Below are 26,052 nucleotides of genomic sequence, written 5' to 3'. Positions count from 1 at the left end.
TAGTTGAGGAGGTTACCTTATTGTGGTCACAACTCTCTCTCTCAACTCTTTAAATCCGAAACAGGAACCTTTATTAACAAGGCTGCTGTGCAAAGAAACAAGTTTGTTCATTTGAATTTCAAGTTCAAACTTCAGTTGCTTCCTCATATTTTCCAGTCTTTATTTTCCCATTTCTCATTGACATTTTTAATGATAAAAATATAACTTTTAAATCTAAAATAGGTTTAATGTGAAACTTTTTTTTTCTATTACAGTTTTAATTTATTATCGAAAGTAAACAAAGTTTAAAATTTGATTTACTAAAATTCCGGACGTCTTTTAAGAGATTGCAAAACTCTTAGTTTAATCAAAAATGTCTGGAATGTTTTAATTGTTATTTACATATTATTCTTATATTAATATGGCAAAACAAGAACAACTTAAATAGGAAACATAGAAAGTCTATTTTTTAATGAGTTTTTTTTGTTTGCTTGTTTGATTTTGAATATTTGTTGATTATTTAATTAACACTGAAATTTGTGTTTTGCACTCAAAAAACTGATGACCAAATTTTGTTTGTTAGCACCTGTATCCTAATGGTCTGATGAAGTCTGCGCGAACTAATTTTGATGCTTGCTCTCTGCAAAACCCAGGACCTAATTATAATTTTTAAAATGGAGTTAGATAATTTTTTTCTGGGCAATGTTATGCTTTTCACCTTCATTATCAATAAACTTAGGTATGTGGTTGATGACCATGAACTCTAGGTGTAATAAACTTTAGGCAAATATTCTTTGAAAAATATTTACTTTGATTTCAATTGAATTCTTCTGTATGCATTGGTGATTTGTAGAAGCTAAGCTAAACATTTTCGACCCGTCAGTAGCTCTTACAGAATAGGAGTTGCTTGAACTAAGTGGGTTGTAAAAGATTGTTGGTGATTTCAAGAACAAAGCACAACTCATAACATGTAAATTATTTCAAACTAGTACTCGAAAGAAGCCAAAATTGTTTAAAAATTATAATTATTTTATATTAAATTTTTTTTTATTTTTTATAAAATCTTTTCCAGCAGGCAAAAATTTATAAAAAACTGTTTTAAAAATATTAAATAATGGAATTTTTCCCCACTTAGATAGATATTTTTAGAAGATATTTTTCTAAAACAAACTTATTTTTTTAACAACGATTGTGGAACGTTATGATAACATGGATGATTCTTTATGTATTTTTATAACACCAAAGTAATCTTAAGATATTTTGTACTTTCTGGTGAAAAGAAAAACAAAAAACAAATGTATTGTAAAGAGATTATTTTAAAATCAAATTACAGCTTTATATATATATATATATTTTTTAAACCTCTTCACTTTCAACAAGGCTGCAAGCATTTAGAAGTTACTGGAAGAAAAAAAGTTGAAGTTTATAAAGCAAGATAACTGACAACTTAAAAGATTGCAAATTATATAAGAACTGATGATCAATGAAAAAAAACTAGACTGATAAGAATTTTTGAAGCACTTAAAAACAGTCACAGTAAAAGAATGAGACTTAATTGAATGACGAGTAACACGAGAATGACTTTTAGTAGATGGTACAAGAGACGCTACCTCTTTAGAGCAGCGCCCGTTATAGTATTTATAGAAAAGAGAAAGAGAATCAACATAACAACGGTATGACAATGGTTAAAAGTTGGCTGCAAGTGCAGGTCCAACTATGTTTACATGCGTTTCTGCACCTTGTCTAAAAGAGAAAGGGCATCATTTGAAGATCTGCTTCATGTAGGTAGATAGCTTGTATTTTTAGCATTGTTTTTTTTTTTTTTCCTTCTGCAAGTTTAATTTCATTTATTCATTTAATTACCTGTACCAGAAGATTAGGTCCAACGTAATGTTTTAAAGATCATAAAAGGTTTTCAAACAGAAAAAAAGACAACTTATTTAAACTTGATTGAAAGGTGTAACATATTGTCAATATTATATACCCAGAAAGTTACTTTGTATCAATTACTTGCCTTTTTTTACAAAAGTATGCAAAAGTTCGTTAGCATACCTTAGCAAAAACATTCTTTTTTTATTTTCAGTTAGGAATATATACATTAAAATAAACAGTGCAAGAAAGTGATGATATGTATTTAGACTAAGAATATCTTTTAGGACAACTGAACCAGTATATAAAAGTATATAAATATGTTTTAGTTTAGTTGCTTTCCATCTGTCTATTTCTGTCTTTCCATCTGTCTACTTCTTTAAATGTTTTCGTACAAACTTTGACGGAATCAGAGCATCTCATTTTGATTAACAGATCAGATATCTTTTCCATCTTCGAAAATTTGCAGCTGACATCTCTCCAAAATTTTAGCATTCTTTTTCCTTGTTAACTATTCGTTTTCTGATCTGAATTCAAAGAATGGTTAAATTAAAAAATCTTAGGTTTTAATTTTTATAGATTGTTTGTCAAACTATTTGGTGCACTTGGTATAACATAGATTTTCTGCGCGAGTTCAACAATGATTTGCAGTTAAATATAATCTCTAAGGTTATATATAACTGCAAACAAAAAAAATTTATGATTTGAATTAAGTATCAAGTTTTCATGGTTAATTTTTAAGTTTTATTAAACAATTTCAATTTACAGCGTTGGAAAACTCATCCTTCTATTCGTCCAACTTTTGAAGGAGGTACCCGAATAGGTTACGGAGCACGTGCATTAAATGAAGGTGGATACCAGGTATGTCTTTAATAACTTTCAAACTAATACGGGTGAAAGTTAAAAACATTTAACTAGATAAAAAATATAGAAAACTTAAAGTTAAACTTCTGTTTTAAATGTTCTAGATTAGTACTGTAAAATAAATGACAGTTTTTTAATTCGTATTTAATTTTCAGTCTCTTCCAAAACTATCGTTTCCTGGTGGTTGTGTGATAGGCTGCAGTGCAGGTTTTATGAATGTTGCAAAAATAAAAGGTACCCATGGTGCAATGAAAAGCGGTATGCTTGCGGCCGAGGCAGTATTTGAAACTGTTTCCGGTGCAAAGGATGGTGGTGTAACAGGTAATTAGCTCTGTGAGAGATAAAAAAAGGTTATTGAAGTTATTTAAATGTATTGCTTTTATGTTTTTATTTTCTTGATTTTTCTTTTTTTGATTTATATATTTGTAGGATTAACGCCCGATAGCTACGATGAGAGATTTAAGAAGAGTGGTTTGTTTAAAGAGCTTTATGCTGTTCGTAATATACGTCCTTCTTTTGAAACTCCGCTTGGAATATGGGGAACCATTTTATACACGGGTATATATTATTTTTTAAGTGGTCGTGAGCCATTTACATGGAAACATAAAGGAACTGATGCAAATAAATTAAAACCTGCAGCTCAATCTCAAGTCATTAATTACCCTAAACCCGACGGGAAAGTGAGTTTTGATTTACTCTCATCAGTGACTCTTAGTGGTACCAATCACAACAGCGATGAACCGCCTCATTTGACTTTAAAAAATGACGATGTTCCGTTAAATGTTAACTTAAAAATATATGATGGTCCTGAACAACGCTTTTGTCCTGCCGGTGTATATGAATATGTTGATGACGAAATAAATAATGGTAAACGCTTACAAATCAATGCACAAAACTGTGTTCATTGCAAAACTTGCGATATCAAAGATCCAACTCAAAATATTAACTGGGTTGTTCCAGAATGTGGGGGTGGCCCAGCCTATAATGGAATGTAAATTTTTATGTAGAATTATCTAAAGTTTTTTTCTTTTTTATGTTTAAGATTGTTAAGGTAATAAAGTTTAAATTTTTAATCTCACTTAAAATTTTTTCTTTAAATACTCCTCTAGCTTTAAATACCCCATCTTTTAAATACCCCTCTTCCTTTAGAGAGTTATTGAGAACTAGTTACTTTTAAACGAAGTATTGTTTATTAATTTCATATTATTGAATAAATTTTACTTAAGGTTGTATTAGCCTATGACTCATATGCTTCATATCAACTTTGCAAAAAGCAGTACGATGAAGTTTAGTTTTATAAATATTTTTGGTTCATTTTTTTTTTTTTTTTCCGGACATTTTTAATTATACGGATTTTTTAACTTAAAAAAAGATATCTTTTTAACTATTAAGAGAATGTCTAAGATTCTTAATGATTGTTTATCAAATTACTGTGCTAGGGTTTTATGCAAAACAATGTTTGTTGCTCTTGTGACAATTGTAATGAAATTATGTTATACTAAATTATATAAATCATTAATGGAAGCGCTACCATTTAGAATCTGTAAATGTTACTACGGTGATTCTACTTTAATACCTCTATCAGTGTATGCATCAGTCACATATTTGGAGAAATAGTGGCTAATCAGCGCCTCTGAAATTTTCACGCGCAGTTTTGTTAAAATAAGTTTTACAACTTCCGCGTGACCTCATAAAAACTTTAACCCAGAAATTAAATGGGTATCGAAGTCTTGCATTTTGTACTTGAAAACCAAATTTTCATACAGTAGAAGGATTTCAAATCTTAACTACAATATATTGCTATCAAGTATTATTTTTAATATTTTTTATTTCAAATTATTTTAGGTTGCTGAAGGTCTCAAATAAAACCACAATAAAATATATTATCTCTAAGTAAATAGTGGATGGATTTAAACAAAATGTTTTTATATATAATTATATAAAAACTTATTTAAAGAAAGAAATATTCAAAATTTAGTGTTTTTTTTGTAATTAATAATTGATAGGTTTTCTTTTTTCTGAGAATATAAAAGTTTGTAATTTTTTAAGTTTGTAGGTAAAGAAGTAGCGGACTTTTTGGTACGAGGCTTTGATTCTTCAGACTGGTTTCTTCAAAGGCTCAAGACGTAAAGTAGAATCTGCAGTTTATCCTCGCTTTTTTTTGATGTTCTGCTGAGTAAGCTTTATTGTAAGTTCCTAGCGATTATTTCAATAGAAGGAGCAAACTCCTAAAACGTACTGTAGGAATGAAAGTCCAAAACTGCTGTGCTAGTTCCATCCACAGTTGGCTCCACAATCCACAAAAATTTTTGGTTTACTGCCTTCTTGGTAGTAAACCAAAAAAAATTTTCTTTTAAAACATTCATTTCCAACAAGGCTCCAAGCAACTACTTAGTTGAAAGTTACTGGAAAAGAAAAGATGAAGTTTATAAAGCAACATTTCGATTAACAGACGAATTAAAAGGTTGCAAATTATATGAATCAATGAAACAAGATTAAGGGAGCGAATTCCAAAGAATATGACAATGGTTGAAAGTTGGCTGCAATTGCATGTCCAACTATCTTTACAATGCAATTTTGCACCTTGTTTAAATAAGAGAAAGGGCATCATTCGAAGATCCGCTCCAGATATGGCAACAGTATTCGATTCAATGACAGATATGAGATTTATAGAGATAAAGAATGGAATCTGGAGTAGCATGATTAAGAGATGCAACCTTAGCAGATGGTAATTTAGCAATGGGTTTAATATATGATTTCCAAGAAAGATTAGAACTAAGAGTTAATCCTAGAAGACGAAGAGTAGATAACTCATTAAGTATATTACTGTTCATAAACTAGGAAAATTTAGACTGTTACAACAGTGATTACTTGTAAAAAACCGAATTTTAAATGCTTTTGAAAATTGAATTTTAACCAGCCACTGAGAGCCCCATGCTGTAGAAAAAGTGAGATTCTATTCAAGCTTAAATGCCCCCTCCAAGCAATCAGAGAGTGTCGGCTTCTTATCAAGACAAAAATAAACGGTAGTATCGTCAGCAAACAATGCCACCTTAGATGCGAGAATTTCAGGGAAATTGTTAATATAAATTAAAAAAACTATAGGGTCAAATATAAGAACCTTGAGGAATTTACAGGAAATGAAGAAGAGTGCTGTCCATCAAAGACAGCTTTTATACTACAATTGTATAATCTTAAAGATGTTACCTGATACACCATAAAAGGAGAGCTTATGGAGAAGACCAGCATGCTAAACTTTATCAAAAGCTTTGGAAATGTTGAGAGCGATAGCTTAAACGTCCCCATATCTATATAATGTACGATAAAATCTATTACATATTACCGTTAACAAATCAGCAGTACAACAAAAAGATCAAAATCCAAATTAATGATCAGAAAGAAATGTATTAGATTCAAAATGAGAGATTAAGTATTTGTTAATAAAACAATGAAAAACTTTGCTTATGATAGAAAGAAGACTAATGGGACGGTAGTCCCATTAATCTTCTTCCTATCATAAGCAAAGTCAGTCGATTCAGATTGCTCTCTAAAATTTTTAGTATTTTTTTTAATAGCCTAAATAAGAGCTAAGGTTTCAGGCATAACTGACTCGATATGCCCCGCTCTACCTTACATAAAACAACTTGACAAATACTAAATTAAAAAAAATTGAATCTCGAAAACCTTTAATTATTATGTATTTCTATCTGTTTAAAATAAGTTCGATTTTTCTTAAACGCGCATAAACGCATTTATATTTATTGGAAAGATATATTTATTTTTAATGATCATGTAAATTAAATGGAGTTTTATCAACTTTATGGTTGGGAAGATAGGTGTAACTTTCCTTTTGTTAAGCGATTAATTAGGACAGATAAGATCAGTAACAATGTCTAATAAATAAGAGGTGATTTATTTAGTTTTATGAGTTTTCTTTTGCCAATTGATTTTGATATGCCTAGTAATGACGAGTTTGATAAAATGTGCCTAAAGTTAACGCGCCAAAAAAAGAAATATAAAGAAAATTTTAGCGCTATAAAAAACGAAGAATTTTTTAAAATGCAACTGTCGCAGCTACACCCAAAAAAAAAAAAAAATCAGCAGATGCAGATGACTTTTTCACTTTAAATAACAGTCAGGAGCTACTGAATCAAATTGATCAATTAACTTCTGAAAATAAAACAAATATGGAGCAAATAGAAAAATTTAAAGTGCAAGTATTTAAGTTGGAAACTGAAATTACAGATTTAAATTCTAAAAATAGGGCTCTCAACACACATTGTAACTCATTAAGTTCTCAATTAGAGACTATGAGTATTAGGCTAATTACTGAGCTTCATCAATATATAAATTTATTTGCTATTGAGTTTCATGCTTGCTTTCCAAATGAAAGTTCACACGAAAAATGCATGAACTTATTTTTAATGTGCCACTATTTGTAAAATTCCATAAAACTATTGGGTTGCTAAGTGAAGAGGAGGGAGAGTGTTTGCATAATAAAGTAAATAAGGAATTAAGACAGTTGCATTCAGTAAGAAATCAGGAGCAGAAGCTGCATCTTGTTTTAAAACGCTTTGAATTGCACAGCAAAGCTGATAGGAAGCTTCAAGCCTCTAAGGTGAGAAAGTGTGTTGTGTGTTCTGAGCGTGGCGAAAATTCATTTTAAAGACAAGTTCTTTGTCTTGTTTGTGGTCATCAAATTTAGTTAAAATATTAAAAAAATTAAAAACAACAACAACAAAAAAAAACTATTTACAAGTAAGATAAATTATATGAGATCTTTAATTTATATATAAGATAATTTTATTCTGTTCTAATATTTGTGTAATGTTAGTTTAAAATATTATTTTTTAATATATTGATTTTATATATTAGGTAGGTGCCCATTCTGTTCCTATCTTCAGAAGTTATTTATACCTATGCAATACTTTCGCTCAGGTTAAAGAATGGAATACTAGTCTTGCATTAAATGTATGTAAAAATCTAGCTTTTATATATTAACTTGTGATCAGAGCAACTGGTATGTTGGTTGGGTATGATCTTGTATGTTTGTGTATTTAATTTAAAAAATGTATTGTCCTTCATTATATGTAACATTTTTTTATAGATATATTACATATCCATCGATGTTTATCACCAGAAGTTAGTTCTACCTTTGCAGTACCTCTGCTCTACATACCTCCTCGCTGGTTAAAGAATGGAATATAAATCTCATATCAAGTTGGTGTAAAAATTTAGTTCAATAAATTAAGAATTTGTAAACGTTATCAAAATTTTGAGTGGAGCAATTGTTTTTCTGGTTTAGCATGAGTATGAATCTGATATCAATTGGATGTACAAAGATAGTTTACTACTTAAAGAACCTATCAGTAAACCAACTGATTATAAAACAGTTTTTAATGGGAATAAAAACAAATTTTCAAAAGATTTCAATTAGCTGTTTGTATATTCAAACACTTTATTTACTGAGAGAAGAGACTATAGATTCAAGTGCTATAAAATAATTCTACTACCAAAAGCGAGGTTAGTTCAAAAACTTAAACTCAAATTTGGTCATGAATTATTTTATTAGACTTGGTGAGTGTTTATTTATTAACAACTTAACACCATATTATTAGAACTGTATGCACAGAAAAAAATAAATGCTTAAGCTTTAAATGTTTTGACTAAATATTCCAAAACCGAAATCTGGCTTTATTTTGCAATGCAATGAATTTATTGGCTTAGGAAAATAAGTTTCTAAAACAAGAAATTCTAGGTTTAAAAATGTACTCTTTTAACAGCTAATCCCCCTTTTAACTACATTTTTCATAACTTTGCGAAAAGTGCGGTTTGCTTTCAGACCTCAATAAAGTCTGTTTTAGCTATCCTTAAACAATTAAGTAAGGTTTTTTTGTTTTTATAATGGTTAAACAATGGGTATATTTGAGAATAACTATCAGAAATAAATTTTTCTGATTTTTTTTTGATAAAAAGTAACATCAAATTACTTGAATTCAGCCAACTTCATCATTTGTCGCGTTTTTTTTAAACTTAAAAAAGTTTTTTTACTAATGCATTAAATGTCGTAAGATGAAACATTTTATTGGTGTTTTTATTCTTTTTACAAAACAAAATTATCTTTAATATTTTAAAAGTTATAGAAGTTTTAGTAACACCCTTTAAGTCAATATTTTCAAAAAATAACAAGAAGCCGTTAAGCTCGGTTTGAAACAGCCGTGAACATTTTAAAATTTATACATCGACAGTCGATAGCAAAAGTAACTAAAGTTTTTTTACATTTTGAGATAACTATATCAATTTATGAGATAACTATATAAACTTATGAGATAACTATATAAATTTTGAGATAACTATATAAATTTTGAGATAACTATATAAATTTTGAGATAACTATATAAACTTATGAGTAACTATACAAAACTATTTTTTTTTTAAATAAACTTTGAAAGAAATAATTTTTTCCTAATATATGAATACAGAATTCAATTTTGGATCAAAAAAGCGACAATAAATTGCAAAATCACAAAATAAGTAAATTGTTTTTTTTTTACGATGAACCATAAATATTGCTCGAGTGATTGTGACAGAATTTATTTTAATATTAAAAACCAACTCCGCTCCACCACATTTTCACACCACCATCAAGGAGGCGGAAAAGGTAGAACAAGAATTTTTTTTAATAAATAAAAAGTCGTTGTTTTTTATTTTTTTTAAACATGCTTTTTTAACATTTATAACCCTGTGCACGCTTGCATTGGAAATAAAAATCAATGTATAATAAATAATTTATGATTTAATATCTTGTGTCCAATCATAAGGCTTCCACTGTTCAGAAAACCTTAGTACTTTATGTTTATGTTGGTCAAAGTTTTCTTTTGGAGGATTCCTCCACAACCGTACATCTAAATCCATGATACCACCAATTATTTCCTAAAAATATTATTAAGTTTCATTTTTTACCTTCTAATTATAAAACTTTGACCAAAAAAAAAAGTTAACCTTTCCAAAATTACTCGGAAACAAACGTTCATCTTCAATTACATGTCCGAATCCCCCATCTAAACCAAACTCTACAGCAAAATAAGAAAGACCTTTCGGGATCTAAATTTAAACATCGAAATACAAAATATTATTTATACTTTTATAATTTTACAGCCGCAATTGTAAATTTCAAAATATCTTGTGACTTTAATGAGTTTCTAAATAATCCTATGTATCGTGTTGGGGAATACAGTTCCCCAATACATAAGATTTTAGAAACAAAATTAATTTTACGCAAACATATTTTATTAAGTACATATACAAGACTTTTTAATTTAAAAATAACTTTTAAAATAATTTTAAAAAAAGAAACTGCATAAATATACAGCACAAAAATAAATATAAAATTTTGAAAAATAAAATAAGTACAGCATTAAACATAATAAACAATGTTTATTAAGGTTTTAAATTAAAAAAAAAAACATTTCTTTAATTTCTGACATTTATGGTCATATTCATGTTATTTTGAGTTAAAAATTTCTGCAAAGGTTTGCTTTTTGTACTTTTTTTTATACACTTGTTTCCTTTCTTTTTTGTAGTGTTATTATTGCTGTTTCTGCAAATACATAAGAATATATAACTGATCTTGGCGTTTACATAAAGACATATAACTGATCTTGGCGTTTGTAATCTTTAATAAAACGAAATGTGAGCTGTTTGGTGGTAAAAAAAAATAAAAAGAATATGGTTTTGGGACATATAACTGATTATAAGGACAATAGGACATATAACTGATTATAGCTGCTTTTATGGTACCTTAAGTTAAATGAATACCATGACCATAGATAAAGAGTATTGGTTCTTGATCATCGGCAACAATGACTATTCAGTTGAAATTCAAAAATGAAAAAACAAGAAAAAAGAAGTCAAAAAAAAAAAAATTACTAGGACTAGAAAGAAAAAAAAAATGCAATACCAGTTTTCAAAAAGATAGCCAAAAAAAGCACATCTCAGAGGTCAGAGCTATTAGTATGCCAAATAAAAAATTGAAAACATCCAATAAAGAAATGAAAATTGTTTGCTTTGTTACCTTCATCCATCAGATTACAGAGAGATTTCAAACTCTGAAACAGTGTAGAATAATTTCTTTCATCTGGTCTACGCCTGACATCAATTCGGACTTTACAAACAGTCAAGAATCTAAAGTTAAAGATCTCGTACTTCTGTATCCAAATGATCTTAGAGAAGACGAGTTTATTGATGAGTTCCACCACCTTTCGTCTGTTTAATCGATTTTAAATTTCAACAGATCTTGATACCAAATCCAAAAAAAAAATTTTTCTTTGTTGTGTTTAATTGTTTGATTCGTGAACTGCCTTAAATACAGAATTTTTAAAATGTTTTGTGATGTTAGAAATTTATTGATCAAAGACCCAAAGACCTTGCTACCACCTAAATGAGAACAAGGAGAAACTGAACACAAGTTAGGGTCAGAAACAAGACACAAATCAAGGAGTAAAAGTAAGTGTTTAGGGTTGTCTGGATAACAAGTAACAAACTTAAGTATCTGAGTATGAGATGAAGAAATGTAGAAGTTATGGGCTTTAATGCCAGCAGGGTCAGAAGTGTTAAAGCCTAGCCATTCATTGTTATGAGCATTAAAGTCACCAATAAAAACTATATTGGCAGAGGAGTAAAGAGAAAGTGCATGGTCAAATTTATGAGGTTTGACCATGCTCTTTATTTTTCTCTTTCTTCTCAAGACTATAACATCTAAAAGAGTGCAGTCTTGAGAGATAAGAGGGAACAACCAGAAGCACATAAAAGAATTCAAACCTGATTTCTCGACAAATAGGTGAACTGATGTGTGAATATACCCCCAAGCTAAGCAAGTGACTATTGGAGTATTTGTGAATCAAAGGATAGTAACCATCAATACTGAGATCTGAAGAACAGACAAGTTTAAATTAGTCTCACAAAGAGCAAGCAGGTCTGGTAAATTTTGCAAGAGGTAAGAATTAACTGAAGGAAGGTAACTTCGAAGACCACAAATATTTGTGAAATATATATTAAAACAGTATTTTATATTTTGGGTTACTTTTAGCATGATTTAAGTTTAAATAGAACTTGACTCATTTATAGATAGATCAAAGAATCCTAAAAAATGAGCTATGCAGTTGTGTCAACCCTGCTAATAAACACAATGTCATAACTTAAGCATAACATAAGCTCCTAATTTGGCCTAAGCAACGCACACCAAAAGCATCAACAAGAACACCATCTATGTGTAACATGGCACTGTTAATTCTCTGATATTATACAGCTGTTGATGGAATTGGTCTCTCTGAAAGCTACCACAGAGTTCGACAAACCTGTCAGTCGTGTCAGGAGGCACAAGCAAAAATCTATGAGTAGAGCCAGCATTTATCATCCAAGTCAGAAAATAATGTAAAACAGGTTAACGTCTACACCAGCCTGATAGATGAAGAAGGGGTTTGAGACTTGTCAACAGAATTATTTTGCTTACCCCTAAAGTCTTTGCCTAGGAGACCTTCTAAGAAAGTTGCTTGATTCAATTAATGTCTGCCCATGATGAGTATTTTTATCAAGACAACATCTCTAGCCTATAATCAACCAAGAGCCACAAGGTAGGGGATTTTTAAGTTGGAGTTAATTTCTCCTACTCTTTGCCTAAAAAAAGCATACCCAACAAGACAGCAGGGTATAGAGCAGGTAGAATTGGGTTACATGAAACAAGTAGCAAGGTGATCCTGAATCTAACCTGACCATTTGTAAAATTGGTTGAGTTAGGTTGCTGGGACTTTAAAATCAATTTTAGATAAACTTATTGTATTGCATGATTGGGAATTCATTGTCAAATTGGCTCCATAAGGGTATTGGGCTGCAGTTATTATCATGCCGTCATTATCATGTCATTATCAAAATGTAGGATTTTGACCATCATCAGATCAAGTACAACACAAGAGCTAAATGAAGATGATTTTAACAAAAGAATGAAGTTTTGAAGAAAAAAGTATTGAAGTCTGAACAAATCCCAATTTACTAAACAAAATTATTTGGTCAAAAGAGAGCTAATTTAAGCTGAATCATAATTGAAATATTTATAATAGCAACTATTATAATAGGTTTAAATTATTATTTTATATTTGTTATTTAAACAGCCATAATAGTTGCTATCAAGCCTTCTTTAATCAGCACAAACAAATACCTGTATGTAGAATGCTGTAAATATCTGAGTAGAATAACCTCAGGTGATCTAATTGGTTCATACTTTTTCAAAACTTTGGATACAGGTGATTCATATTTAGAAATGCTTGAAGAGTTTTAATGACCTCAAGTTAAACAAGGTGGTATGTAATTTCAACAATGAGGCACCTGCCTATTATTTCTGTCAAGTAAGAAGACGGCATGAAATTTTTCTTAATGCTGAATACGCAGATAAAGTACAATCAAATTCTCTTTTCTCCTCTGGACTTTTTCCTTTTGAACTATTTAAAGTAAGGACAAGCCCTCAACAATGGGTGAATTTGTGAACAGATTGAACAAATTTGTGCAAAAATAAACAAAGACATGCGTTGAAATTAAAAAATATTGGTTTGAAATGCTGCCAAGAACTAGATGGTAATTAAGTTAAACACCCACATTTTTTTTATTTAACAAACATACTATTAAATAAAATTATAAGAAACATTTTTTTATTATTATTTGTTTAAATATTTAATTTAAAATATTAATTGTTTAACATCTATATTTAATTCCACTAAATCTACATTAACATCTATAGTTTCACACTAAGGTAGGATCATGCTTTTTACGAGGTTTAATCATTAGAATTTTGTAAATACTCTTAAATATTTAAAAAAACTCAAACAAAACTTAGAAAATTTACAGCTTTAGATATTCCACCAATTGCAGTTATAGTAACAATCTTTTTATTTTGACTCCACTCTGATTCACTTTCAGTTATTGCTTTCTAAAATTTATGAAATAAAGCAAAATAAAAAAGTTAATGCTAAAATTTGAAAAATAATTTATATTTATTTTAAAAAATTTATCTATACTTATTTCATCAACTTGAAAGAGGAGGAAAAACAAATTAAAATAAAGACCTTAAAATAAATAGGCGCCATTTCTCCGACTTCTTTTGGAACAGGTATGCATTCAATTATACAATGGTTTTGATGATGAATATTTTTGCATGACTCAATAAAGAGCACATCTTCATCCTAGAAAAGAAAATCTAAATATTATTTGCTAGTCTGTTTTATATATATATATATATATATATATATATATATATATATATATATATATATATATATATATATATATATATATATATATATATATATATATATATATGTTTATATTTTAATAAATTATAAAATGAGGTTTATTTTTTATTTACTACAAATTTTATTACCCAGTTGCAAAAAAGTAAATAAATGATTTATAAATAAATAAATTACACAATATTTTGTAGTCATTAGCTAAAAAATTTCCTGTATTATTTATAAAACCAGAATTAATTAAATTTCATACGTTATTAGAAAACATTGATGTTAAGTTACGCTTGAACATCTAAACAAAAATAATTAAAAAAAAAAGTAATTGATAAACCAAAAACATACAATAAAATGATATTTTTTACTATTATTTTCTTTTAAACATCTTTAAATCTAACAAGGCTGCAAGCAACCATTATTAGAGTTTAAAGTTATTGGAAGAGAAAAGTTTATAAAGCAAAACAACAATTAACAAACGACTTAAAAGATTGCAAATTATATGAATCAGGAAAACAAGATAAGGAACTTATGTGAAAACTGCAAAAATAAAAGATTTGAAAATTAGAATAAATTTTTTAAATAAAAAAAAGATTTTAAGACATTTTATAACATAAAAAACAAAAAAATACTAACTAAATACTGTATAAAATATTGAAAAATTATAACATCAAAGATTCAAACATCTAAAAATGGCCATCAGTTAGCAGAGTGTCCATTCAATTAATGGATTATCTGATCTGAATGAATCTGAATTATCTGAATGATCTGCAAACCACCAAATAAAACTTTGAAAATGTAAAATTCAAACTTTTGGTTTTACTTCATTTTATTTGTAACACGATAAATAAAAATAACTTGATAAATAAAAATAATTAACGATAAATAAAAATAACTTGCTTTTAAAATAAGACAAGAAATATTATATTCCTTTCTAAAAATTATTTATTAACATTTTTACCAACTTTATATTAGTTAATTACTATAAAAATTAAAAAGAAAAACAAGTTAACCGCAATAAGTTACGCTTATTTTGATAAATTGCCTCGGCACTTTTTTGCTGAGGCAATTTATCAAAATACAACAAAGCCCTCTACAAAAACCTCGGCATATACAGAGTGCTGACGTTAAATTTTGGCAATTTATTTTAAAATACCAATATTATTTGTGAAAAAAAAAAGTTGAAAATTTTTTCTTTTAAGACTTTATATACCTTAACTTCTTGTTGAACATCTTCATCCATAAACGATTGTCCAATGATATGCTGCATTGGTATTATCAAACAATGACCATCTGTTAAAGAGGCATTTATAGGTAATGCTAAATAGGTCTTGGGGGAAAAAAAATCTATTTAAAACCAGCAAAATTTTATAAGCTAACAAAAAAAAAAAAAAGGAATTACCGTTACACCAATTGCAACAATTAAATGTTTTGCAATTTTAGGATTCTCAAAGCAGTATCTGCAACTACTAAGCTGTTTCTCACGTAGTTGGTGTGCTAAAATCAAGAATTTTAAGTTAATTTCAGTTTTTTTTAGTTTTTTTGTTTTATTATAAATTCAAATTCTTCAAGTCTTTAAACTTCTTGTTATACTTATTAAGCTTCTTAATTCATTTTTTTTAATTTTTATCAAATTTGTTGTTCTACTTGTCAAGTTTAGTATTTTTGTAAACTTAGTGTATTGTTGTAAATTTTGTGTATTTTTGTAAACTCAGTGTACTGTTTTAAATTCAGTGTATTGTGGTGGTATAAATAAAATGTACAAATAAATAATAACTACATAAATAATACGCAACATAAAAACTTGAATCATATTATAAAATTACATAGTCTATATCTATTTTTATTAAATTTATTTCCTAAAATTATTCTGCTTCAGAACAACAGGCAGTGTGAACTAACAGCAAACCAAAATACATTGTAAATATTTATGCGGATTCCTAATCTCAAATAATATTTTCCAATATAAATATTTTAATTTTTTTTTATTTAAGCCATGTTTTTGTAAACAATTATAAAAAATTTACTTAAAGAAAAAAACATACCAGCAACAGCTTTGGTTTTAGTTCTTTTATCTTCTGAAGCTGTAGTTCCTTTAATAGCTGAAGCTGTTACAAACATATCATCTACAGTATAATCATCTCCCATTGTTGATCCTAAGTGCTAATAACACAAAAAACTAATACTAAAAATAATAACATTGAGAATAATAATTACAATTATGTGCATACATGCGTGCATGACCATGAACCAGCGTAAGTGCAATCAACAATATTAATACTTATGCAACTATTTGTTTATAGTTGCATAAGTATTAACAGGTAAAGGGGCGTAAAAGGAAAAGGTGAAGGGGTGTGAAAAGAATAGGTAAAGGGGTGTAAAAGGAATGGGTAAACCATAACTTGTATGAGCAATTAGTGAAGGGTATAAAACTCATATTTTTGCAAGAATAAAAGTAAACTGATGAACCTATCAAAGTTTGAGATTTGTGTTTGAAATAAAAACTAAAGTAAACGATTGAACCCATAAGAATAATTTGAATCATGATTAACATTAAAAAGTCATTAGTATTAATTAAAGAACCTATTTACTAAAACTACATATAAGGAGTCTCAACCTTAAATAAGTTCATAATATAAGATCAGTTTAACATCATGACCAGGACATAGGGTAGGGTGTGGTAATATGGATATATTCAATCAGTATGCAGAAAATAAGTTATCTATACATAATGCTAAAACCTGAAAATTACAGTTAACATACATAAATAGCTTCTTTTTTTTTTGCATTAACAATGTTTGATTTACATGAATAGTTTTGCATTAACAATATTTGATTTACATGAATAGTTAAAATGTAAAACATGTTATTTAAAAAAAATATATATAAGAAACATTATGTTTTAAAACTTTTGTCTGCAGACTTCAGTAAAACTTCTAATGCAAGTTTAATGATGTAAATTTATTAGTCGGATGTATGATGTGACAACATGTAAAATTTAATTTATAAGTTCTCTAACCCATATTGATAAATAAACATAAATCTAAAATGGGGTAAAATGGATATACAGGTAAAGTAATAGTGGGGTAAAATGGATATATATATAAAATATACAAAATTCTACTAATATTTTAGAATTTTATTACAAAATCATAAGCTAAATTACATTTATTTACTTATACTCACTTTTGCTTTTTAATATAGTAATTTATGTTTTTCAGTTACATATAATAGTTTTATAATATAAAACTATTATATGTAATATAATAGTTTTATATTATAAGATTTATAGGATTTTATATATATATATCTATTTTATATCATTATATTATAATGCTAGATCATTATATTACAACACTTATGAATTATTTACATTAAGATCATAGCTCAAACTTTGTTTTCCCTGAATGACTAGGGTAAAACTTTAACTACCATTTAAATGTTTTATATTTTATTTTTGTATTCCTCTTTACTTTATAATTAAATTTTATATTTTATGTAATTAAAGTTTATTTTATAATATTTGAGATAAAATAATAAGACCGAAATAAACTATTATGCCTTGTGAATATCAACGCATGACTATTGGTACATAGGATCACAGAAAAAAGAAACTGAACTTTTGACAAAAGCAAGAGCTAATAATCTTTCTCTAAAAACATTTTTTTCTCTAAAAACATTTTTTTCAAACAATTTGACAGATTTTTTTGAGTTATATGAGAAGACATTTAATGATAATAATTTATTTGACAGACATATTTAATTTAGATGAAACAGGTTTATGTACAAATCTTACAGCAGGAAAAATTTTTGTTCTGAAAACATCAAAAACAGCCTATTGTATTGCCCCATCATGTGGTAAACTAATGTATACTGTACTGTTTTGTGAGTCAGCAAATGGTCGTTTGTTGTCTACAAAGCCACCTTTATGATGCATAGTGTCAAAATGGACCAGAAAATGCAATGTATGGTGTAACAAAATCAGGTTGGAGCACTATATTTTTGAAAGTTGGATTGACAGGTTTATTATACATGTAAAGGATTATAAAAAGCCTGTGTTTCTGCTGCGTGATGGCCACAATAGCCATATAACATATTCTACTGTTAAAAAGGCTCTGGACAATCATTTAATTTTACTTTGCTTACCTTTGAACACAAGAAATGCATTACAACCTCTTGATGTTGGTTTTTCTGCTCCATTGAAATCCCACTGGAAGAAAATCCTCAAAAATTGGTTAAGAGAAAGCAGACATAAAAATGTTGACAAGTCAAACTTTACTTAAAGTTCTTGTCAGTAAGATAGATAGCAAACTCCTGAAAAGTGGTTTTAATGATAGTGGTTTTTACCCTGTTGACAAATCAAAACCTATGAAGAAGACAGTGAATATGCCAAACCAAAATGTGAGGAAGTAGATGTGTCTAACAAAAAAGAAAATAATGTTGTAAAAAACCTGCAGAGAGCAGGTTTTTTACAACATTATTTTCTTTTTTGTAACATAAATTGATTTTGTACTTACACCTAGTCCAAGTCAACCTACACTGACAGCACTTGCAAAATTCAAAAAAAAATAGAGCCGTGTGCAAAAGAGCAAAATTTTCACAGCGCAAGATGTTGTTGCAAGGTTGCAAGAAGAGAAAAATAAAACTGAAAAGAAAACTGTATAAGTAAGAAAAAGAAAACTGCTAGACATAACCAATACAGGTTGACTTTTTAAATGCATGGAAAGCAATAAGTGTGATATATGTATCAAATATAATGAGTATCGTATTACCCCACCAGTGGGGTAATTTGGATATATGAAAGGTGTTGTTTAAAAAGGATTGGTAAGTTAGTTATTGAAAATTTATTTATGCTCTACTCATTGTGAAGTTATTGTATACACCCTGAATGTAAAGAAAAATAACCAAAGTTTTTATGGTGGTTATTAACTAAAAAATATATCAATCTATCCATATTACCCCACCACACCCTAATATATAAATAAGTATATATAATATATATATATATATATATATATATATATATATATATATATATATATATATAACTATAAATCTTTATAAAATTATTGTATAAACATGATAAATATACTATCTTTTTAAAAATATGTTTTAGTTATTCAACTATATAACAATATAGCAAAATATAAATACAGTTTTTAAATACTAATAATAAAATATTGTAAATTTAAAAAAACCTTTAAAATTTTTTTTAATTTGTCTAAAATTTCATGAAAAATACACAACCTACTTATAAAATATCTATGTTTTTATACCTATATTAATATATTTTTTAGAATTGGTTTAATATATTCATATAAACCTAACCTATATCAGTTAATGTATTTTACTTAAAAGATTTATTATTTTATATTTAATTTCAAAAGTACATTTCATAAGTTTTAACAAATAACATGCAATAATATTTTGGTAAAAAATGTTATGTAAACTATCATACGCAATGTATGATGCACACGTTTATTTGCAAAAAAATTATAGAAATAACATTAATATAAAAGCAAATAACCAAGGGCTGTAATTTAAAAATCTGACCTTTGATGCCATTCTGTGCATCATAGCATGTTGTTCATCTGCTGTGGTTAGTCGTTCATTTTCAACCTAAATTATTAAAAATAATAAAATCAAGAAATTAAAAATTCTTTCTTATTTAAAATTATCAATTAGTATTACAAAAATTATTAACAAGGTTGACGTCATTGTTTAAAAATTAATAATAATGTTGACCGCAATGTTTAAAAAATAAATAAATGTAAAGAATCTTTGAAAATGTTTTAAAAGCATCTTAAAAAATTAAAAAAAAAAGAGCAACCTACCATTGTTTTAAGAGATGTACAGTCATCATCTTCAAAATATTTTACACGATTTCCTTCAGAATCATGCATGGAAACCTTTTAAAAGGAAAAAAACTCATATTCAACTTGTTTGGTTTTCTAGTTTTTTTTTATCATTTATTATTTAATATTAATACCTTTAAAGTTTAATAAACATAATCCATTATTATATTTATTTAATCAATTTTATACATTTAAAAAAACCTTCATTCTTTAATATAATTTAACATAAATTATGATAAAATAACAAATAACAACAAACCAGTTTCTTTTTATTTCTTTTTCTGTTTAGCTCTTCTGCACCATGCTGAAGCTTCAAAGGATAAAGATTTCCATGCTTATCTTCTCGCGTCAGAAGGACATCCTCAGTACTTGTTGAGATTTTTTCAGATTTATTCACTGTTGATATTATTCTTCCTTGCTGTAAGTCCAACTTTAGCTTAGCACAAAGCGCCTTGAAAATCAAAATATTTCTGGTTATACCACAACACAAAACAAGATTTTATATGTAAAATCAAACAGCATCCATAATAGCATTTAAAAGAAAATGCCATAAAGTAATTTAGTAATAAAAGAATCAAATTAATGAAAATTTTTCAAAAGTACAAATTTAAGCATGACTACAAATAAGTTTCTGGTTTTTTCAAAAGATAGCTCCACTTGTGTTATATTGTTAACAATGACATTTTTTTTTTCCATCGTAAAGTTCAGATATCTGTTAACATATATTCAGTATACAGTGTATTTTTTTTCACAACAACGTGTTTTTAATCTTATTAAAAATGGAAAACTTTGAACAAAAAAAATTGTTTTGCTTAATTATTATTTTATGAAGAAAAGTGTTGTGGAAAGTAACCGTTCGAAATTCAACCCCAAAGGGTATTCAAAATTGGCTTGATTCCTTTTTGGCCTCAAAAGACAACTGATGCATCTGGCAGACAATCTATAAATTATCAGAAAAATGGAAAAATATTATAGCATCAGATAAGCAATACTTTGAATATGTATCTTTATATGTAAATTATTCATTCACTTTGTATTTGAAGAGTAATATTTTTAACCAAAAAAATCCAGAAATTTTCTGTTTGAACCAAATACAGTCTGATAGAGTTTTAAAAAATTTAAAGTTATAGACAAGAAAATATAGCCAATCCATAAACTTATGTATTTGTTTATGTTTGTCTTTTCAAGTTTCAAAGTTTAATTGCTGAAATCAGACCAAATAATTTGTCTATAATAAATAATTAATATTGCAAGTATATGCTACATAAATTATGTAACTAATATTTTAAACTAAAAGTTGTAATTTTTATGTATAATTGTAATATTTTATTCTGTATGAAAATGTATTTATGCAATGTTGGTCAAGTTTTGAAGTCAGAGTGCAATAAAACTTTAAATACTAGAAATAAAGAGACTATTATATGATCTAGACGTTTGTAATAGTTTGTGTGCTTGTGAAGAATTATTCCTAGTTAATTATGCCTAGTTGAGTGCTTGTGAAGAATTATTCAGCATTTGCAATCACCATTTTCATTACTTTATAAAAAGATTTGATTAGAAAATTATTGTGATATTTATAAAGTGCATATGTACACATATATAATTACTATATATAAAAATATGTAATATTTTAAACATTCATTTTTTTTTATGTAGATTTATCGTAACATTAATGTTGGCAAGACACATAGAGTCATTTGATGTAAGAGTTTTACTTGGGTGGAAGTTATAAAGTTGCTCAAAAGCAGATGTACCAGTAGAATACTCCAATAAAAATGAAGCAAATGAATTATCAACAAAAGAAGATGAGGCATTCACTCGCATTAGTTTATCTTGGGAAATTTTAGAAGATTCTCCTTTTAATTTATATAGTGTTGTTTTGCTTCAACATGTTGCCTCTACCAACAAAAAATCAATAAAAAAAAATTTAACCATTATAAAATAAGTAGTTTACATTTTATAGATGAAGTATTATAAACATGGTCAGGCAGAGCGATTGATCGCTCATCATTCGTGTCAAGTATTAGCAAAGGAAGTAATAACAGAATACATGTTCAAAAAACTATTGCTTTTGTGTAACTTTCTAGAACTGTACAGTCAATTCAAACTTGCGTATCCTGAGATTTTTCCTGAGATCCATCTATTGTTTACATTAATTAGAACTTAGATAATTTTTAGAGTAAAAAGAACTTGTTAAATTTAACCAAAATAAATAGTAAAAGTTGACATAATCCTTGTGAATGAATGAAAAAAAAATGTGTTTTTGAACATTCATCAACACAGATTTTTTTTTGGAAATTTTGCAAATTTAGGGCCTCAGGTGCTCACTCGGTCAGTGTGTGTGTTTACCATTAGAATGCAGTTCTTTTTTAAAATGCAATAAAATAGGATATAACTTATGAATATTTAATTGAAAAGGTCTTAAGTTGGTAAAGTAATATATCTTAATATTTAAATAATAATTTTTATATTTTTATACTTTATCTGTTTCTCTGGAAATTAAATCTGATACTTTTATTATTTTTAAGATTTTTATCAAATCAAATTTAATAGAAAATTAATTATAATAAACAAACTTGTTTTTTTGTTGGTTTGCTACATTTCAAAGAGGAGTGAGAAAAATAGCTGCAGAACATCTCTTCATGTACAACTTAAACATCTATGGTTCATAGATGTTTAAGTTATACATGAAGAAATGTTCTATGGCTATTTTTCTAAAAGCGCTTTATGAAATTTGATTTTGACGATGAGCTAAATTTTATCTAAAACAACAATAACTTCTCTAACTAGTTGCTAACTGACAGGATCCAACTTGACACATTAACTGAATCTGTTAAAACCTATATAGAGCTAGTGCTCTATATAGAGAAGTGCATTGAGAAACTGCTCACTCATACTTTCTAAATGTTAAACAAAGTTTTTGAAAGATTTAAAAGTTAACCTAAATAAAAGAGTGCGTTGTTATTTGTGACTTTTTAGAAAACTTTATCATTGGTGTAAATCTGGATGCATCTTTCTTATACTATAAAGTAAATCTCTATTTTACACAAGTCATTTTGTTTTATGGACAATAATATTAAATGACAAAAATACAAGTTTTGTTTATTAAATTCAGACAAATTTTTGTAAACATATTTTTGCAAAAAGTTATGGCAAAACCTTTTTTGATGAGCAGGGTGTTAACCAGAAAAAAAATTCATACAGCGTTTTAGCGAAATTGGGAATTTAGGTGCGGCTAAAAAAAAAAAGGTCATTACATTCTGACAAAAAGTAGATACAATTTTTTTGATACAATTAAGTTTCAATAAAAATTTTCTATTTTTGCTGGGTTATTCATAGGAATATTTGTCTGTTTAATTTTTCAGGAATATTTTTATATTTTATAAATGTTTAATTATTATTATTCAACTTGTTTCATTTTGAGCAACTATCGTCAGTTTTCATTTTTAAATTGCTTCTCTCCTTTGTTTAATACTTTTGAGAGAAAACTATAACAAAAGACAATTGTTTGCAGTTTTAATGAATGAATAAATAAATTTATTTATTAAAACTTTGATCATTTTAATTGCGTAAATCGCTTTTAAATACAGTTTTAAAAAGGTTTAAACAATTAGTTACATATATTGTCTTTTATTTTTATTTCCATTTTTAAATTATAAATGTAAAAAAAATGCTAAATAGTATTTAATTTTTAACAAAACATTTTTGACGATTTCCAAGATCCTCTTGTAACTTTTTAACTTGCTAAAACAACTTTTTAACAACAGTTGATAAAAAAAACTATACGTTATACTTAGGAATGCCAGAATTTTACGGCTTTTACGAAGGAAAACACTAAAAAAAAAATTATTACAGGTTTGTAAAATCCGTAAAATTGTAATTTTTGTAAAATCCAGATGTTTGACAACCCTAATTATATAGAAAGATTTCGAATATTTCAGATTTAAAATACTAAGTATTTTAAAACTAAAAATTTTAAAATAGTTAGAAAATTTTTTTAACTTTCTTACATAGGTAGTCGTATTATTGTTCATCATATTTTATATTACAATTTTTATCATAAGATAAATTCAAATAGTAAAAAACTTATTTAAATCGATAGCTTTTAAATGAAATTTAAATTAAAGTTTCCGAAATTTTAATAACCTTTTATTGAAAAGTTGGTTGGCTCGCTAATTTCCGTCAAATATAATGCTACTTTTATTTAAATACTCGGTGTAGTTAAGGCGATTTACAAACTATTCGAATTTATTTATTTGAAATTGGCATAATTTTATAGGCGTATTATGTCCAAACAAAAGCTTTAGATGTTATATTTTTTTTCGCTTCAGGTTTTTTAATATATAAAGAATTTTTCTCTTTTTTATATAATTTTCTAATCCTTTTTACTACCCCTAATTGTAAATACAAAGAATACCATTTTGGAGTCTTTAGATCACTTTCGCTCATCGGCGTTAGCATGAATTTAGCTAAAATCTTTTGAAAAAGTGCCTTAATTTACTATAGATCCTAGTTCTAATTGTTTCTGACCTATTAGCTTTATATAGTTGTCAAAATACAATGTCTATCAATTTTTACAAAAAATACAAGAATACCGACCAAAAAAGAACTTCAAGAATCAATCAAGAAAAAGCGCCAATAAATGTTAAAAGTTTTTAATCTATGATTTTCATTTTACCTAAAAATCGTATTTATTTAAAATCTTATACAAATTTGGAGAAGCGAATTAGGATTTTAAGAAGATTTAAAAAAAAAAAATTATCTACGGTCTGGGTTTTTTCGCTTCAAACATTTATATTTTATGATACCGCAAAATTTATCATTTTATATTTTCCGTCTTTCCATGATTCACAGACCTGATCATTTAACGGAAATATGTAGTAGTCAACAAAATATCATACAGACGCTATAGTATTTTAAAATTGCCTTAACTACACCGAGTAAGTAACAAAGACATTCAAGGGGCAGATAAATTTTTTTCAATTTGCAAATATACATTAAATATCTACGTAAATTTTGAATTTGTAAATTAAAAAAAAAAATTAATTATTGTAATTATTGTAAACATTGTTTAATAATTAATAATATTATAATATTGTTTAATTATCTTATGTTTTACGCAAATATAACATATATAATACGTTTCATTGCAAGTTTTATTTTTGATTTTTTGTTGTTGTTATTTTTGGTTTACTTTACCAACTAACTTATTTTACCGAAATTATTAATAAATCTTTTAATATAAAAACGTTATTAAATTATTTTATATTATAATATTTATTAACATGCAAATTTTATTTGTAACTTTCCTAACTTAAGATAAAAAGCAAGAATGTAAATAAAGAGTTTTTGAATAACAAAAATAAATTAATTAAATAATTTATTAAACGTGTTGAGCAATTTTAATTGGAGAATAACTGACGTCAATCAAAAATTAAAAACATTTTTTTTTCAACTTTTGAATGAATGATCTTGCTTGTCAATGACAACACTTTTTTTTTTTTATATCAAAAAATCGATCTTAATTCTTAATTGATTAACTTAATTCATTTCCTTGTCGCGCGCACTAATTGCGTTTTTTACTAGTCTAGCGCAACAATTTAAATCTGAGACTCAATTAATTTTTTTTTTACCATGATCTTAAAAACCTTTGGGAATTTTAAACCATTAAGGAAACCGCGTTATACGCAGCGCCATCAGGCTGGCTAACACCCTGATGAGGTAGGTATTGCAGTGAAAAGAACATTAGCAAGTGAAAGTTTGCAACACTCAAAATCGAATATTAACTGTTAATAAAAATTTAAACTTTGCACCCATAAAATGCAAACAATAAAATTCTTCAAAATTGAAAACAACTTATGTTATGGATTATGTTAAAGCTACGCAAAATAAACGATTTGAACAGGGAAAAATAATAACAGGAACATGCATGTTATCTATTAGCAACATTATAAATACAAAACCTAACTATAATCAAAATATAACTAAATTATAAAGTATATAAAATGTTCAACCAAGTATTTTAGTATACAAAATGTTCAACCAAGTATTCAAGTATACAAAATGTTCAATCAAGTATTCAAGTATACAAAATGTTCAACTAAATATTCAAGTATATAAAATGAAAATAGAGTAAATTTTGAACTAATTACAAGTATAAATATTACGCATGCGCGCATGATAGGGAAAGGAAAACT

The 26,052-nt window shown here is 27.1% G+C and overlaps 2 protein-coding genes across 3 annotated transcripts in view; one reads left to right on the top strand and one right to left on the bottom strand.

The window, feature by feature from the left end:
• Positions 1 to 3,785, top strand: part of LOC100206732 (electron transfer flavoprotein-ubiquinone oxidoreductase, mitochondrial) — a 50,154-nt gene extending 46,369 nt beyond the window's left edge. For both annotated transcript variants that reach the window (XM_065814080.1, XM_065814081.1), the window contains exons 12-14: positions 2,617 to 2,709; positions 2,868 to 3,033; positions 3,142 to 3,785. In XM_065814080.1, the coding sequence (XP_065670152.1) occupies positions 2,617 to 2,709; positions 2,868 to 3,033; positions 3,142 to 3,707 (825 nt within the window). In that variant the 3' untranslated portion in view covers positions 3,708 to 3,785. The remainder of the gene's footprint in view (positions 1 to 2,616; positions 2,710 to 2,867; positions 3,034 to 3,141) is intronic.
• Positions 3,786 to 9,489: 5,704 nt separating this feature from the next.
• LOC100203139 (CWF19-like protein 2) overlaps positions 9,490 to 26,052 on the bottom strand; it is a 35,775-nt gene continuing 19,212 nt past the window's right edge. The window contains exons 11-21 of the mRNA XM_065814079.1: positions 20,115 to 20,306; positions 19,835 to 19,909; positions 19,554 to 19,619; positions 16,046 to 16,163; positions 15,403 to 15,497; positions 15,214 to 15,330; positions 14,260 to 14,298; positions 13,827 to 13,943; positions 13,607 to 13,690; positions 9,715 to 9,816; positions 9,490 to 9,645 (exon numbers count right to left, since the gene is read on the bottom strand). Of these exons, the coding sequence (XP_065670151.1) occupies positions 9,502 to 9,645; positions 9,715 to 9,816; positions 13,607 to 13,690; positions 13,827 to 13,943; positions 14,260 to 14,298; positions 15,214 to 15,330; positions 15,403 to 15,497; positions 16,046 to 16,163; positions 19,554 to 19,619; positions 19,835 to 19,909; positions 20,115 to 20,306 (1,149 nt within the window). The 3' untranslated portion in view covers positions 9,490 to 9,501. The remainder of the gene's footprint in view (positions 9,646 to 9,714; positions 9,817 to 13,606; positions 13,691 to 13,826; positions 13,944 to 14,259; positions 14,299 to 15,213; positions 15,331 to 15,402; positions 15,498 to 16,045; positions 16,164 to 19,553; positions 19,620 to 19,834; positions 19,910 to 20,114; positions 20,307 to 26,052) is intronic.

Source organism: Hydra vulgaris, chromosome 12, assembly GCF_038396675.1.
Source record: "Hydra vulgaris chromosome 12, alternate assembly HydraT2T_AEP".
Taxonomy (NCBI): Eukaryota; Metazoa; Cnidaria; class Hydrozoa; order Anthoathecata; family Hydridae; genus Hydra; species Hydra vulgaris.
The sequence above is the reverse complement of the archived record's forward strand: the minus strand, read 5'-3'. Positions and strand labels throughout refer to the sequence as shown.